This window comes from Scyliorhinus torazame, chromosome 7 (genome assembly GCF_047496885.1).
Source record: "Scyliorhinus torazame isolate Kashiwa2021f chromosome 7, sScyTor2.1, whole genome shotgun sequence".
NCBI lineage: Eukaryota > Metazoa > Chordata > Chondrichthyes > Carcharhiniformes > Scyliorhinidae > Scyliorhinus > Scyliorhinus torazame.
The window spans coordinates 265,723,695-265,739,342 of NC_092713.1; the positions used below are offsets into that span (position 1 = coordinate 265,723,695).

At 49.4% G+C, this 15,648-nt stretch overlaps 1 protein-coding gene across 1 annotated transcript in view; it reads right to left on the reverse strand.

The window, feature by feature from the left end:
- The window catches only part of ddx46 (DEAD (Asp-Glu-Ala-Asp) box polypeptide 46), a 130,054-nt gene that overhangs the window by 12,596 nt on the left and 101,810 nt on the right, over positions 1–15,648 (reverse strand). The window contains exons 15-16 of the mRNA XM_072512407.1: positions 11,229–11,393; positions 2,580–2,742 (exon numbers count right to left, since the gene is read on the reverse strand). Coding sequence (XP_072368508.1) covers positions 2,580–2,742; positions 11,229–11,393 — 328 coding nt within the window. The remainder of the gene's footprint in view (positions 1–2,579; positions 2,743–11,228; positions 11,394–15,648) is intronic.

A 15,648-nucleotide genomic window follows, 5' to 3' on the forward strand; every position in this document is an offset into this window, starting at 1 on the left:
TTCCCTTTCCCTCCCTAATTTCTCCCATACTACACATTACAATTTCCCACATCAATATTTTTGATTCTCAAGAGCAACACTATTACTGGTGCAAAAATCTAACAACTCACGAGATAGGAAGAACATACAAAATTAAGTTCTTAAAAATAAAAATTAGGTGAGGTATCACACAGGTCAGAAATCTAGGAGGACATATGGGCTACAATTGGTGTCTTTCTTCTTAAACCCAGATTTGCATACTTTAGGATTGAGCAAAGATATGGGGCGTCATTCTCCGACCCCCCGCCGGGTCGGAGAATGGCCGTTGGCCGCCGTGAATCCCGCCCCTGCCGAAGTCTCCGGTACCGGAGATTGGGCGGGGGCGGGAATCGGGCCGCGCCGGTTGGCGGGACCCCCCGCTGGATTCTCCGGCCCGAATGGGCCGAAGTCCCGCCCAGGAATTGCCTGTCCCGCCGACGTAAATCAAACCTGGTATTTACCGGTGGGACCAGGCGGCATGGGCGGGCTCCGGGGTCCTGGGGGGGGGGGGCACGGGGCGATCTGACCCCGGGGGGGGGGGGGGGGGGGGTGCCCCCACGGTGACCTGGCCCGCGATCGGGGCCCACCGATCGGCGGGCGGGCCTGTGCCGTGGGGGCACTCTTTCCCTTCCGCCTCCGCCACGGCCTCCACCATGGCGGAGGCGGAAGAGACTCTCCCCACTGCGCACGCGCGGGAAACTGACAGCGGCCGCTGACGCTCCCGCGCCGCATTTCCGCGCCAGCTGGCGGGGCAACAAACGCCATTTCCGCCAGCTGGCGGGGCGGAAATCCCTCCGGCGTCGGCCTAGCCCCTCAATGTTGGGGCTAGGCCGCCAAAGATGCGGAGCATTCCGCACCTTTGGGCCGGCGCGATGCCCGTCTGATTGGCGCCGTCTTTGGCGCCAGTCGGCGGACATCCCGCCGTTGGGGGGAGAATTTTGCCCCTGGTTTCTTCTATTTCAAAGGATTTACAAAGAAGGGAAGTTACAAATTTTATAAATAAGTTCAGGAACTTAATTTATTAGCAGTAAAAGTTTTACAACTGTTCTAGGAAAGTACCATATTTCCGAATTGCTTTTGAGATGGAAATATACAGCAAGGATGCACTATTTTACAGCAAGCAATTTTTTGTACAAAGATTAACATTCAGTTTCAAAAACAAATCAATACAAAACAAAGCAAGTATTGTTCATTCTAAACTCCTACTTATCCAATACTACTAACTCAGTTGGCTGGACGGCTGGTTTGTGATGCAGGGCAATGCTAATAGCGTGGGTTCAATTTCCGTACCGGCTGAGGTTATTCATGCCCTCTCAACCTTGACTCTTGCCTGAGGTGTGGTGACTCTCAGGTTAAATCACCACCAGTCAAGCTCTCTCTCTCAAAGCCATGATGTGGAGATGCTGGCGTTGGACTGGGGTGAGCACAGTAAGAAGTCTTACAACACCAGGTTAAAGTCCAACAGGTTTGTTTCAAATCACTAGCTTTCAGAGCACTGCTCCTTCCTCAGGTGAACAGCCTTCAGAACAGCGACCACGACACCACACAAATCTGCCATGGCAATCTCTGCAAGACGTGCCAGACCATCGACATGGGTACCACCATTACATGTGAGAACACCACCCACCAGGTACGTGGTACATACTCGTGCGACTTGGCCAATGTTGTCTACCTCATACGCTGCAGGAAAGGATGTCCCGAAGCGTGGTACATTGGCGAGACCATGCAGATGCTGCGACAACGGATGAACGGACATCGCGCGACAATCTCGCCTGGCAGGAATGTTCCCTTCCAGTCGGGGAACACTTCAGCAGTCAAGGGCATTCAGCCTCTGATCTCCGGGTAAGCGTTCTCCAAGGCGGCCTTCAGGATGCATGACAATGCAAAATCGGCGAGCAGAAACTTATAGCCAAGTTCCACACACATGAGCACGGCCTCAACCGGGACCTTGGATTCAGTTAACGACAAGGTTGACCAAGTTTTCCTCCTCATTGTCCAGCTCAGTGGCATTGTCGCGTTACATTCATCCCCCACCATCTGGCCTGGGCTTGCGAAATCCTACCAACTGCCCTGGCTTGAGACAATTCACACCTCTTTAAGCTGGGGTTACCCCTTCTCTCTGGACCTGTAAAGACTTAACTACCTGCAAATGCTCGCATTCAGAGTATCGTCTTGCATCTTTGACTTTGTCAATATATATATGTTTCTGGAACATACCTCTTCATTCACCTGAGGAAGGAGCAGTGCTCCGAAAACTAGTGATTTGGAACAAACCTGTTGGACTTTAACCTGGTGTTGTAAGACTTCTTACTGTGCTCACCTCAGTCCAACGCCAGTGTCTCCACATCATGCCTACAATACACATTGGATTTTGGTGGGGGTAAATGGGAACCAGTGGATTGGCCACCCATTATACACCGTCAGATTTTTATTCCCATTATTTCTGAAGAATTGCCATTGAGACTCAGAAAGTTACCTACTGATGCTCATTGAGCCTTCACACGGAGATGAAAATAGATTGTGGAAAAAAAATGAACATTGGGGATTATGTGGTACTGTACCTCCATGTAATGACATGCAGGGGTAGGCCGCCCTCATCAGGTCCTTCAATAAACCATCAGCATGCTCTTGCTTGTCCACAAACACTATAACAGAGCCAGTTTCTTGGTAATGACCCAAGAGTTCTAACAATTTCAAAAACTTGTTCTCCTCCTCTATGACAATCTGAGGGGATAAAAACAAAAATAACATGGAATTGGAGTTATTTTCATTATATATGTTCTTGGACTACAAATTACAGTTAATGACAAGGTTGACCAAGTTTTCCTCCTCATTGTCCAGCTCAGTGGGATTGCCCTCAAGGATGTGCCTGTAACATCCTCCTCATCTTCATATACACAGTGACCCATGACAACATTATTGGAAGATTTGCATTTAGGTTTCACAGGAATGTTAACAACACCCAGCTCTAACTTTTCACCAGCTGTCTCAATTATTCCACCTTCCATGACACTTTCATCAGACTGCTTGCACAGCATCTGGTCTTGGATGTACCTCAATGCATTCCAACCAACCACAGAAAGGACTGAAGCCAGCATCTTCGGTCCTGTCAAACTCTACACTGGTCAGAAATTCCACCCTAGCCCCACCCACCACTTTCTGTCTCAGGCTGTTCACAATCTTGGTGTCCCCGAGTAATGCTTCCAAATTCCTAATCTCTCTACCACAAAGACCAACTTCTGCAAAATTGCTCATCTCCCTTCACCTTAGTCCATCTATTGCTGAAACTCACACATGCCTCTGTTGCTTATAAATTTCACTACGCCAATACTATGCTGATTGATCACATATCCTCCAGCCTCTGAACATTCTGCTTCCCTCATTCTAGCTCACAAAATTACACACCCCCATCACCCCCTGCCATTCATGATCTACCACAGCCCCAGATACCATAATACCTCAAATTTAAAATTCTTCTTCTCTGGTCCTTTGTGGTCTTGTCCCTTGCTATTTCAGTAATGGTATCAGTCTCAAGTTCAAACTCCCACCCCCCCATGGGTCCTATTCATTTGGCGCCCGTCCACCCACCATTGACAGCTGTACCTTCAGCCATGTGACAGTATGCTCGGGCATTTCCTCTCTAAATCTTTTTTAAGATCCTCCTTAAAACCTTCATTTTGAGGAAACCATTGATCATCCTTCATTTTTCTCCACATGCCCTGATGAAGCGACATGGGATGTAAATCTATGCTGAAGGCACTTTATAAATGCAAATTGTTATTGTTGCAGATTATAAGCGAATAATCAACCGCACATTCTGCAAGTTATCTGTCAGTTGAATTTTTTTAGTATATTGATCAACTTTATTTCTTGTTCAATCTGCGCATGGGCCTGCAAATGTCTATGTAGCATGCAAACAGTGCACACACTGATCTTCCTATATCAAGCTTTTATGAGGAAAATTTGTCATGTCAGCACATCACAGTGAAAACACTGAAGTGAACGTTTATAGGGAGAAAATACCATTACACTACAATTTAACCTATCAAATCACTCAAAATTGGTTTACAAAAAATTCCAGCCATTACTTTTTCAACGTAATTGAAAATGGAAATTGGGCGGGGGCGGGAATCGGGCTGCGCCGGTTGGCGGGACCCCCCGCTGGATTCTCCAGCCCGGATGGGCCGAAGTCCCGCCCAGGAATTGCCTGTCCCGCCGACGTAAATCAAACCTGGTATTTACCGGTGGGACCAGGCGGCATGGGCGGGCTCCGGGGTCCTGGGGGGGGGGGGGGGCGCGGGGCGATCTGACCCCGGAGGGTGCCCCCACGGTGGCCTGGCCCGCGATCGGGGCCCACCGATCCGCGGGCGGGCCTGTGCCGTGGGGGCACTCTTTCCCTTCCGCCTCCGCTACGGCCTCCACCATGGCGGAGGCGGAAGAGACTCTCCCCACTGCGCATGCGCGGGAAACTGACAGCGGCCGCTGACGCTCCCGCGCATGCGCCGCATTTCCGCGCCAGCTGGCGGGGAAACAAACGCCATTTCCGCCAGCTGGCGGGGCGGAAATCCCTCCGGCGTCGGCCTAGCCCCTCAATGTTGGGGCTAGGCCGCCAAAGGTGCGGAGCCTTCCGCACCTTTGGGCCGGCGCGATGCCCGTCTGATTGGCGCCGGCTTTGGCGCCAGTCGACGGACATCCCGCCGTTGGGGGAGAATTTCGCCCCAGGTGTTAAACAAAATAAAAAAGAGGCATTTTACTCTAACATGACTAAATTTACCCACTGAACGTTCTTTTATGCTTTATACATTCTTCCTTAATTTTAGTTCAAGATCTCAGTTTATCTCAAACCTGAGATTTTGTTGTCTAACTTTACTTCAATGTAAAGGCAGCATTTGCAGAAGTTTGCAGTATTCAATTTGTGCATGGGCATGAATTGAGTAGTAAAGTGTGTTCCCTTATCCTGTGAGAATTTGGATTTCTTTATTATTCCCAAAAGACAAACAAACTAGAGACTGAATTCTATATCAGCTATAATGAAATTTAAATTTATTTGTTAAATCAATTGTTCACAGACAGAGAAGACTTGTTATAGCAGCTGTTTTCTTTATTGATGGAAAGAAATTTGATTTTTTTTAAATTATGAAATTTCTAGCTTTATCGTATCCCCTCTTTCTTTTAGTCAAAAATCCAATTAGAAAATGTCTCCCCTGAAAGAATTTTCAGCTTAGTGAGTTTTTCTGAAATCAAAAAACATGGAAAACTATGTAAACATCAATTGTTAAGCAATCATAAAGTAATTTCTGTACTTTATGAAAACATTATTTTTAAGACTGTTAATTTCACATTCACAAATGTAATTATGTACTAAACATCTTAAATTGGGAATGGAAAAACACGAGAAATAGGAGGAGTCTGCTCTGCTCCATCGAGCCTGCTCCGCCATTCAATAACGCCCGCTCCCAGTGTCCCTCGATTCCCTGAGACACCTAAAATCTGTCTATCTCAATCTTGTATCAAATAATAACCTTCTGAGGTGGAGAATTCTAATGATTCACAACCCTGAGTTAAGGAATTGCTCCTCATTTCAGTCCCCACATGATCGGATCCATATCCTGAGACACTGCTGGGCCACTCATTGCACCATTCTGGACAGATGGAGGCTTAATAAGAACAAGGTGGTTATGCCACATAGCATTAACAGAGCAGAAAACTGTTGTCCAACTTGGACCCCCCCCACCTCCAAAAATGTTCACAAACCCACTTTCCAGGACTTAGCTCGTGCAATCATGGGCTGTATCTTTTTTTTTTAAATTTAGAGTACTCAATTATTTTTTTCCAATTAAGGGGCAATTTAGCATGGCCATCCACCTACCCTGCACATCTTTGCGTTGTGGGGGTGAGACCCAGGAGACACGGAGAGAATGTGCAAACTCCACACGGACAGTGTCCTGGGGCCGGGATCGAACCTGGGTCCTCGGCGCCGCGAAGCAGCAGTGCTATCCAGAGCCACCGTGCTGCCCTTATGGGAGCCGTGGTTAAGTTTCCCGGACCTGTGGACCAATCTCTCAGCGTCTACCCTATCAAGCCTCTTCAGACTGTTGTATTTTCTTCTAAACTCAAGAAAATATAAGCCCTATTTACTCCGCCTTTCATCGTAGGTCAACCCCTTCATCCGGGGGGCCAATTTGGTGAATCTTTGCTGTACTGCCTCCACTACAAATATATCCTTCCTTAAATATGGAGACCAAAACTGCACATAGTATTCCAGGTGTGGTTCAGAACCGTCTGACCACTTGAACATCAGTGGCAAACTCCATGAGGAGAAAGAAAGGTCTGCAGTTGGGCAGTGGAGGAGGCCAACAGGAAGGAATAGAGGCTTGAGTGTAGCATTCCAAGGTCCAAAAGGACCAAACAGCTTTGGTCCTATTCTCCCAGGGTCCTTTTATCCACAAGGTTATTAGAATGTGCCCTTCACAGTCCATCGCAGCAATCACGTCAAATCTTGGCTCGCACGCTCCCAAACCCATTATTTTGGTTGGGCTCCAAGACCCACCGCTGCAAAGCTTTAAACATTACTGCCAGATCCTGAGTCCCACATGACCACACTTCCTCCAACTATATCCTCCCCACAGAAACAAATCCTCAAACCACACATTACCAGTCCTGACTCCAGAACATCCCTCAATTTGGGCAACACGGTAGCACAGTGGTTAGCACAGTTGCTTCACAGCTCCAGGGTTCCAGGTTCGATTCCCGGCTTGGGTCACTGTCTGTGCGGAGTCTGCACTTTCTCCCCGTGTCTGCGTGGGTTTCCTCTGGGTGCTCCGGTTTCCTCCCACAGTCCAAAGAGATGTGCAGGTTTGGTGGATTGGCCATGATAAATTGCCCTTAGTGTCCAAAAAAAAGGTTAGCTGGGGTTACTGGGTTACAGGGATAAGGTGCAGGTGTGTGTTTAAGTAGGGTGCTTTTTCCAAAAGACGGTGCAGACTCGATGGACCGCATGGCCTCCTTTCTGCACTGTAAATTCTATGATTCAATTTTCCCATAATCAGGTTTCCCTTACTCCCCAACACGCTCGGAAATCAGGATTTGCATCAGTGTTCCCACTTCTGCAATGCCCTTGGAACATCAGGATCCATCTCCCAGATTCTTCTCAGATACAGAGACTTAATCCGGTTCCATCAGACACTGGAAACCCCCTTCCTAAATCCCAGCACCAACTCTAATTATGATAAGTCCTGGAATCTTGTTAGACCTCCAGCTGTTCACAATAAAGTCATTGTTAGCTTCCTAGCATATTAAATGACTTATATATGGAGCACACATCATGCCCACATACACTTTCCATGTCACAAATTTTGATGCGCATAAAATGTAAAGTTTTACAATAGAAAGTCTCCAACTATCAAGTGGTGCAGGTTCAACTCAACTAGCTCTATTTTTCTTAGTGAGCAACTGGCCCCACCCTACTCCTGAGACCAATTTCCTGGATGAGTGCGACTCCAACAACCCTAGAAGCTCAACAATATCCAGGACAGAATAGTGTTTTGATTGGAACCTCATCCATAACCTTAAACATTCACTCCCTCCACTTTAGTAGAGCAAAGAAGGGTGCTTGGAAAAGCACCGGTGGGTAGAATTAGGGAGAATCCCAAGATATTCTAAAAATATGTTCAGGGGAAGAGGATAACCAGGGAAAGAGTGGAGCCCATTAGGGACCAAGCGGACAATCTGTTTGTGGAGCCAGAGGACATTGGGGGGTAAACAAGTACTTCACATCTGTCTTCACTCGGGAGAAAAAGAATGTAGGTACGGAATTGGCGGGGGAAGAGGTTCTTAAACAGTTTGACACAGGGAGTGAGGAGGGGGGTTTGGTGGACTTAAAGTGGACAAGCCTCCTCGGTCCGAATGAGTTGCATCCCAGGCTGCTGTGGGAGGCAAGGGAGGAAACGACAGGGGCTCTGACCCAAATGTTTAATTCCTTTCTCGTCACAGGGGAGGTGCCCGAGGATTGGAGGACCGTTAATGTGGTTCTACGTTTCAAGAATGTAGAGATAAAACAGGGAATTACATACCAATGAGTCTCACATCAGTGGTACGGAAACTGTTGGAGAAAATTAATCTCTACTTGCAAAGGCAAGGTTTGATCAGAGATAGTCAGCATGGCTTTGTCAGAGGGTGGTCTTGCTTAATGAATTTGATTGAATTTTGAGGTGTGGTGATCGGGTGTGTAGATGAGGGTAGCGCAGTTTATATGGATTTCAGTAAAGCCATTAACAAGGTCCCACCTGGGAAACTGATAAAGTAGGTAAAAACACATAGGATCCAAGGTAACTTGGCAAGTCGGATTCAAAAGTGGCTTGGTGGTTGGAGACAGGGTGGTAGTAGCTGGCTGTTTGAGAGACTGGAGGCCGGTGTCCAGTGGCATATTACAGGGATCAGTGCTAAGCCCCTTATTGTTTGTGATATATAAATAAACTACAAAGGGGGAGGGGGGGGGGGGGGGGGAAGAGATGATAAAGAAGTTTGTGGATGACACAAAGATTGGCAGTGAGGAAGAAGGTCTTATGTTGCACAAAGATATAGACGGATTGGTAAGATGGCCAGATCAGTAATATATAGAATTTAACCCTGAAAAGTACGAGGTGATGCACTTTGGAAGGAGTAACAAGACAAGGGAGTACTCAATGAATGGCAGAACATTAGGAAGCTCAGAGGGATCTTGGGATACTTGTTCATAGATCCCTGAAGCTGGCAGGACAGGTTAAAAAGGTAGTTGAGGAGGAATATGGGACACTTGCTTTCATTAGTCATGGCATAGATTACAAGAGCAGGGAGATTTTGTTGGCACTGTAAAAAAACAACTTTGGTTAGGCCACAGGTGGTGTGTGTAGTTCTGGTCGTCTCACCAAAGGTTGCCTAGGTTGGAGCATTTGAGTTATGGAGAGAGGCTGAATAGGTTTGGGTTGTTTACTTTAGAGCAGAGAAGGATTAGAGTACATTTGGTGTAGTTTTGTCAGTGCAGACAAAGGGCCTCTTCTGTACTGTGTGACTTGCTGCACACAGCAGCAGCAGTAGCTTGTACCATATACAAGATGTACTGCAACAACTCACCAAGTCTCCTTGAAAAGCACCTTCCAACTCGTGACCTCTTACCACCTAGGAGGATAACACCAGCAGAGGTATGGGACAACTACCACCTGCAAGTTTCCTTTACAAGCACATACCATCCTGACTTAGAATGATATTGCATTACCTTCACTGCTGCTGGGTCAATCCTGGAACTCCCTAACAACACCATGAGTGTACCTGCACCAGAGAGATTACAATGATTCAAGAAGGCACTGACCACCACCTTTTCTGGGCAATTTGGGATGGACAACAAATGTTTGCCGAGCCAGCGACACCCACGTCCCATAAAATAAAAAACTCCTATTGAATTCTGACCATCAGATTGTTGTGTATCGTCTCCTCTCATTTCACATCATTGTTAATTTTGGCCTAGTTTTCCCATCCCAGTTTATTCGAACATAGAAGTCCGACAGTGCAGAAGAAAGCCCTTCGGCCCATCGGGTTTACACTGACCATCTGAAAGAGCCCCCTGCCTAGGCCTACTCCCCCGCCCCAGGCCTACTTCCCCACGGACACGGGGGAGAAAATGCAAACTCCATAAACAGTCACCCAAGGCCTGAATTAAACCCAGGTCCCTGGCGCTATGGGGCAACAGTGCTAACCGTTATTCACTCCCTCCACTTTAGTAGAGCAAAGAAGGGTGCTTGGAAATTAAACCCAATTAAATTATACTGCCGCTATTTGATCTTCTCCAAACCTCATTTATCAATATCAGTTCAGCTCATTATCAAGTTTCTTCAACTTTGTTGGAAATGGTTACAGTGGTGTGGCTTCACTTAAGATGCACTAATGTAATGGTGGTAGTTTATATTTATATTGATTATATTTGTAATCCCTCAGAAACAGAAAGGTTTCACTTGGGTGACACATGGGGCGAAATTCTCCCCCAACGGCGGGATGTCCGCCGACTGGCGCCAAAGCCGGCGCCAATCAGACGGGCATCGCGCCGGCCCAAAGGTGCGGAAGGCTCCGCATCTTTGGCGGCCTAGCCCCAACATTGAGGGGCTAGGCCGACGCCGGAGGGATTTCCGCCCCGCCAGCTGGCGGAAATGGCGTTTGTTTCCCCGCCAGCTGGCGCGGAAATGCAGCGTATGCGCGGGAGCGTCAGCGGCCGCTGTCAGTTTCCTAGCGCATGCGCGGGAGCGTCAGCGGCCGCTGTCAGTTTCCCGCGCATGCGCAGTGGGGAGAGTCTCTTCCGCCTCCGCCATGGTGGAGGCCGTAGCGGAGGCGGAAGGGAAAGAGTGCCCCCACGGCACAGGCCCGCCCGCGGATCGGTGGGCCCCAATCGCGGGCCAGGCCACCGTTGGGGCACCCCCCGGGGTCAGATCGCCCCGCGCCCCCCCCAGGACCCCGGAGCCCGCCCACGCCGCCTGGTCCCGCCGGTAAATACCAGTTTTGATTTACGTCGGCGGGACAGGCAATTCCTGGGCGGGACTTTGGCCCATCCGGGCCGGAGAATCCAGCGGGGGGTCCCGCCAACCGGCGCGGCCGGACTCCCGCCCCCGCCCAATCTCCGGGAGCAGAGACTTCGGCGGGGGCGGGATTCACGGCGGCCAACAGCCATTCTCCGACCCGGCGGGAGGTCGGAGAATGACGCCCATGGTTAGCACTGCTGCCTCACAGCTCCAGGGACCCGGGTTCAATTCTGGCCTTGGATCACTGTGTGGAGTTTGTACATTCTCCCTGTGTTGCGTGGGTTTCCTCTAGGTGCTCCAGTTTACTCCCACAGTCCAAAGATGTACAGGTTAGGTGGATTGCCCATGACAAATTGCCCCTTAACTTCCAGGGATGTGAGGGTTAGGTTATGGAGTTACGGTGGTGGGTGGGTTGGATGGGCGAGTAGACATGGGTAGGGTACTCCTTCAAGGGTTCGGTGCAGACTCGATTAGCGAAATGGCCTCCTTCTGCACTGTAGGGATTCTATGATTCTAAGCAAAATTTAAAATTGGCAATAATAAAGTGCACTGCCACAATAGCAGCATTCGTTAAAAAAATGAAAATTTCTTGTCCAGACTATAGGGTTCCAGTTGGCAATACAAACCGTTCAACTGTGGAAATAAATTAACGAGTCCAACACCTACCACTTGTTGCTCAACATCAGAGCAAACGACACTCCTACTGCCTACTTGCACTTCAATAGGTTTTGTTAGTATTCGTCGTGCTAGGGCCTCCATTGCTCTGGGGAATGTAGCAGAAAACATAACAGTTTGTCGGTCTGGTCGAATGTTTTCTACTATTCGCATTACCTATAAATACACAAATAGAAATGGTGTTAATCTTTACAGCTTTTTGTCTTTCAGTAACAAACAGGTAAATTATAGTTTGGAAAGAAGAGTGTACACAATCCATCTCATGACGGCAGCAGCATCACTAAGAGAAACTGGTTCACTGGTGCGGGTGCCATTCTCCACCCCAGAGGAAGCCACTATTCAAGGGGGCAGAGACTCATAATAGTCATGGAGAGGGGGAAATTTAGGGAGGCAATCAAGCTGAGGGTAAGGCGACTGGCATCAGCCTGTGATTCTAACAAGCACCCCTACTGCTTCTCGCTCTACAATAGGAGAATTAAAAAAACTTTCATTCATCTTTTGGATGGCAGTCTCCAGTGGTCTCCAAGTCAAAGTACTGATGGTTAATTGGACAGACATGGAGAGAATGTTTTCACTTGTGGGAGGAGACCAAAAATAGTGGTCATAAATACAAGATAGTTACTGACATACGCATTAAGGACTTCAGTTTACCTAGAGAATGGTTAGAATGTAGAACTTGCTACATCAGGGAGTAGTTGAGGCAAGAAGCATAGATGGATTTAAGAGGAATCTGGATAACTGAATGAAGGAGAAAGTAATAATAAGATATACCGATCAGTTCAGATGAAATAAAATAGGAGACCATGAGGATCTAAAATAGAAGCCATGGAGCAGTTGTGGCCCATTTCTGCACATAATTTTTAAAAATTCATCAATGGGATGTGAGCTGCTTTCGTAAACCACTAGAATCTTTATGATGCAATTATATTGACAGTACTGTGGCAATAAATCAAATCACATCATTACTGTTAGGGAGGAAGTTCTAGGATTTTAGCCCAGACATGGTGAATGGCGATACATTTCCAAGTTGGGACGGCATGTGACTTGGAGGGGAAGTTGCTGCTTGGTGGTGTTCCCTTACTCTTGCATTTCTTGTTCTTCGATGGAAAGTTCTGAATTTCAATGCCATCACATATGTTGAAAAATATTCCTTTTCAGGGGAGAGCTAATCTCCATTAGGGCCCACAGGGAGAAGAGAGAGAGGAGGGAGAGGGAGAGGTTGGTGGGGGAGATTTTAAGGGTGGACAGGAGTTATGCAGAGGCCCCCGAGGAGGGGCTACTTAGGGGGCGATGGAACCTCCAGACGGAATTCGACCTGATGACCACGGGGAAAGCGGAGGCACAGTGGAGGAAAGCGCAAGGGGCGGTTTTGGAGTATGGGGAGAAGGCGAGTCGGATGCTGGCACATCAGCTTCGTAAGAGGGAGGCAGTGAGGGAGATTGGTGGAGTTAGGGATAGAGGGGGGAATACGGTGTGGAGTGCGGTGAGAACAAACAAGGTATTTAGGGACTTCTATGGGGATCTGTACAGGTCTGAGCTCCCAGCGGGGGAGGAGGGGATGCGACGATTCCTAGATCAGCTGAGGTTCCCAAGGGTGGAGGAGGAACAGGTGGCTGGTTTGGGTCGCCGATTGGGCTGGAGGAGCTGGCTAAAGGATTGGGGAACATGCAGGCGGGAAGGCCCTGGGGCCGGATGGGTTCCTGGTTGAATTTTATAGGAAATACGTGGACCTGTTGGGCCCGTTGCTAGTGAGGACTTTTAATAAGGCGAGGGAGGAGGGGACCTTGCCCCCGACAATGTCCAGGGCGCTGATTTCTTTGATCTTGAAGCGGGACAAGGATCCATTGCAATGTGGGTCGTATAGACCGATCTCGCTCCTCAATGTTGACGCTAAGTTGCTGGCGAAGGTGCTGGCTCCGAGAATTGAGGATTGTGTCCCGGGGGTGATTCAAGAGGACCAGACGGGATTTGTGAAGGGTAGGCAGCTAAATACAAATGTGCGGAGGCTCCTCAATGTGATTATGATGCTCTCGGTGGAGGGGGAAGCAGAGGTAGTGGCAGCTATGGATGCGGAGAAGGCCTTTGATCGGGTGGAGTGGGAGTATCTTTGGGAAGTGTTGCGGAGGTTTGGGTTCGGGGAGGGGTTCATCAGTTGGGTCAGACTGCTATATAGAGCCCCGGTGGCGAGTGTGGCTACGAACTGGCGGAGGTCGGAGTGCTTTCGGCTGTGGCAGGGGATGAGACAGGGGTTCCCCTTATCCCCCTTGTTGTTTGTACTGGCAATTGAGCCGCTGGCCATGGCACTGAGGGAGTCCAGGAAATGGAGGGGATTAGTTCGGGGGGGGAGGGGGGGGAAGAGAGAAAGAGGAACACCAGGTGTCGTTGTATGCCGATGACCTGTTGTTGTATGTGGCGGATCCAGTGGAGGGGATGGCAGAGGTCATGCGGATCCTTAGGGAGTTTGGGGACTTTTCGGGGTATAAACTCAACGTAGGGAAGAGTGAGCTCTTTGTGGTGCACTCAGGGGACCAGGGAAAGGGGATAGACGAGTTACCGCTGAAGAGGGCGGAAAGGAGCTTTCGGTACCTGGGGATCCAAGTAGCTAGGAGTTGGGGGACCCTGCACAAGCTTAATTTGACGCGGTTGGTGGAGCAGATGCAGGAGGACTTTAAAAGGTGGGATATGCTGCCACTCTCACTGGCGGGTAGGGTGCAGTCGGTAAAAATGACGGTCCTTCCGAGGTTTCTCTTTGTGTTCCAGTGCCTTCCCATTTTGAACCCCAAAGCCTTTTTCAAACGGGTAAGCAGGAGCATCATGGGATTTGTGTGGGCGAATAAGACCCCGAGGGTGAAGAGGGTGTTTTTGAGGCATAGCAGGAACAGAGGGAGGGGGGGGGCTGGCGCTGCCAAATGTGTGTGGCTATTATTGGGCAGCCAATGTGGCGATGATCCGTAAGTGGGTAATGGAGGGAGAGGGGGCGGAGTGGAAGGTTAGAGATGGCGTCCTGTGTGGGCACAAGCCGGAGGGCACTGGTGACGGCACTGCAGCCGCTCACGCCGACAAGGTACGCCACGTGTCCGGTGGTGGCAGCGATGCTGAAGATCTGGGGGCAGTGGAGGCGACACAGGTGCGAGGTGGGGGCCTCGGTTTGGTCCCCAATTCGGGAGAACCATCGGTTTGTCCCGGGACGGGTGGATGGGGGGTTTCGGAGCTGGCATCGGGCAGAGATTAGATGAATGGGGGACCTTTCATTGATGGGACGTTTGCGAGCCTAGGGGCGCTGGAGGAGAAGTTTGGGCTACCCCCGGGAAACGCTTTCAGGTACATGCAAGTGAGGGGCACCGTTTGTGAGGCGGCAGTTGAGGGAATTCCCGCTGCTTCCGGCACGTGGGATTCAGGACAGGGTGATTTCGGGTGTATGGGTTGGAGAAGGCAAGGTTTCGGCGATTTATCAGGAGCTGCAGGAAGAGGAGGAGGCCTCGGTGGAGGAGTTAAAGGGCAAGTGGGAGGAGGAGCTTGGGGAAGAGATAGATGAGGGTCTGTGGGCTGATGCCCTGAGTAGGCTTAATTCTTCCTCCTCTTGCGCCAGGCTCAGCCTAATACAGTTCAAGGTTACTCACAGAGCGCATAGGACAGGGGCGAGGTTGAGTAGGTTCTTTGGAGTGGAGGACAGATGTGGGAGGTGCTCGGGGAGCCCGGCAAATCACGTCCACATGTTCTGGTCGTGCCCGGCACTGGATGGGTTTTGGAGGGGTTTTGCGAGGACTATGTCCAAGGTGGTGAATGCCCGGGTCAAGCCGAGCTGGGGATTAGCATTATTTGGGGTATCGGACGATCCGGGAGTGCAGGAGGCGAAAGAGGCTGGTATTCAGGCCTTTGCGTCCCTGGTAGCCCGGCGGAGGATTTTGCTACTATGGAAGGATGCAAAGCCCCCTAGTGTGGAAGCTTGGATCAATGACATGGCAGGGTTCATCAAGCTGGAGAGGATAAAGTTTGCCTTTCGAAGGTCTGTGCAACCGTTCCGAGACTATCTCGCGGAGCGTTAGGAGGAGATCAGCAGCAGCAGCAGCCGAGGGGCAGGGGGTTCTCTTGGGGTGGCGTTTGGGTTAAGGTGTTTCCCCCCCCCCCCCCCTATTTGTGCTTTTTACTGTTATATGGGGGGTTACTGTATATGGGGGAAATCCAATGTATAATTTCTACTTGTTGTGTTCTTATTGCTTTCTTTTTGTTGGGGGGGGCGTTGTTGAAAATTTGTTGAAAAACTTGAATAAATATATTTAAAAAAAAAAAAGTAGCAGCTAAGCTGTGCCTGATATTTAAAAGCCAGTTCGTGTCTTGTGTACAGCAGTTTTTACAAGCGGTTCTCCCCCCCTCCCTTCCAGAGGCATGTTCTGTATCTCGGCTCCCCGCC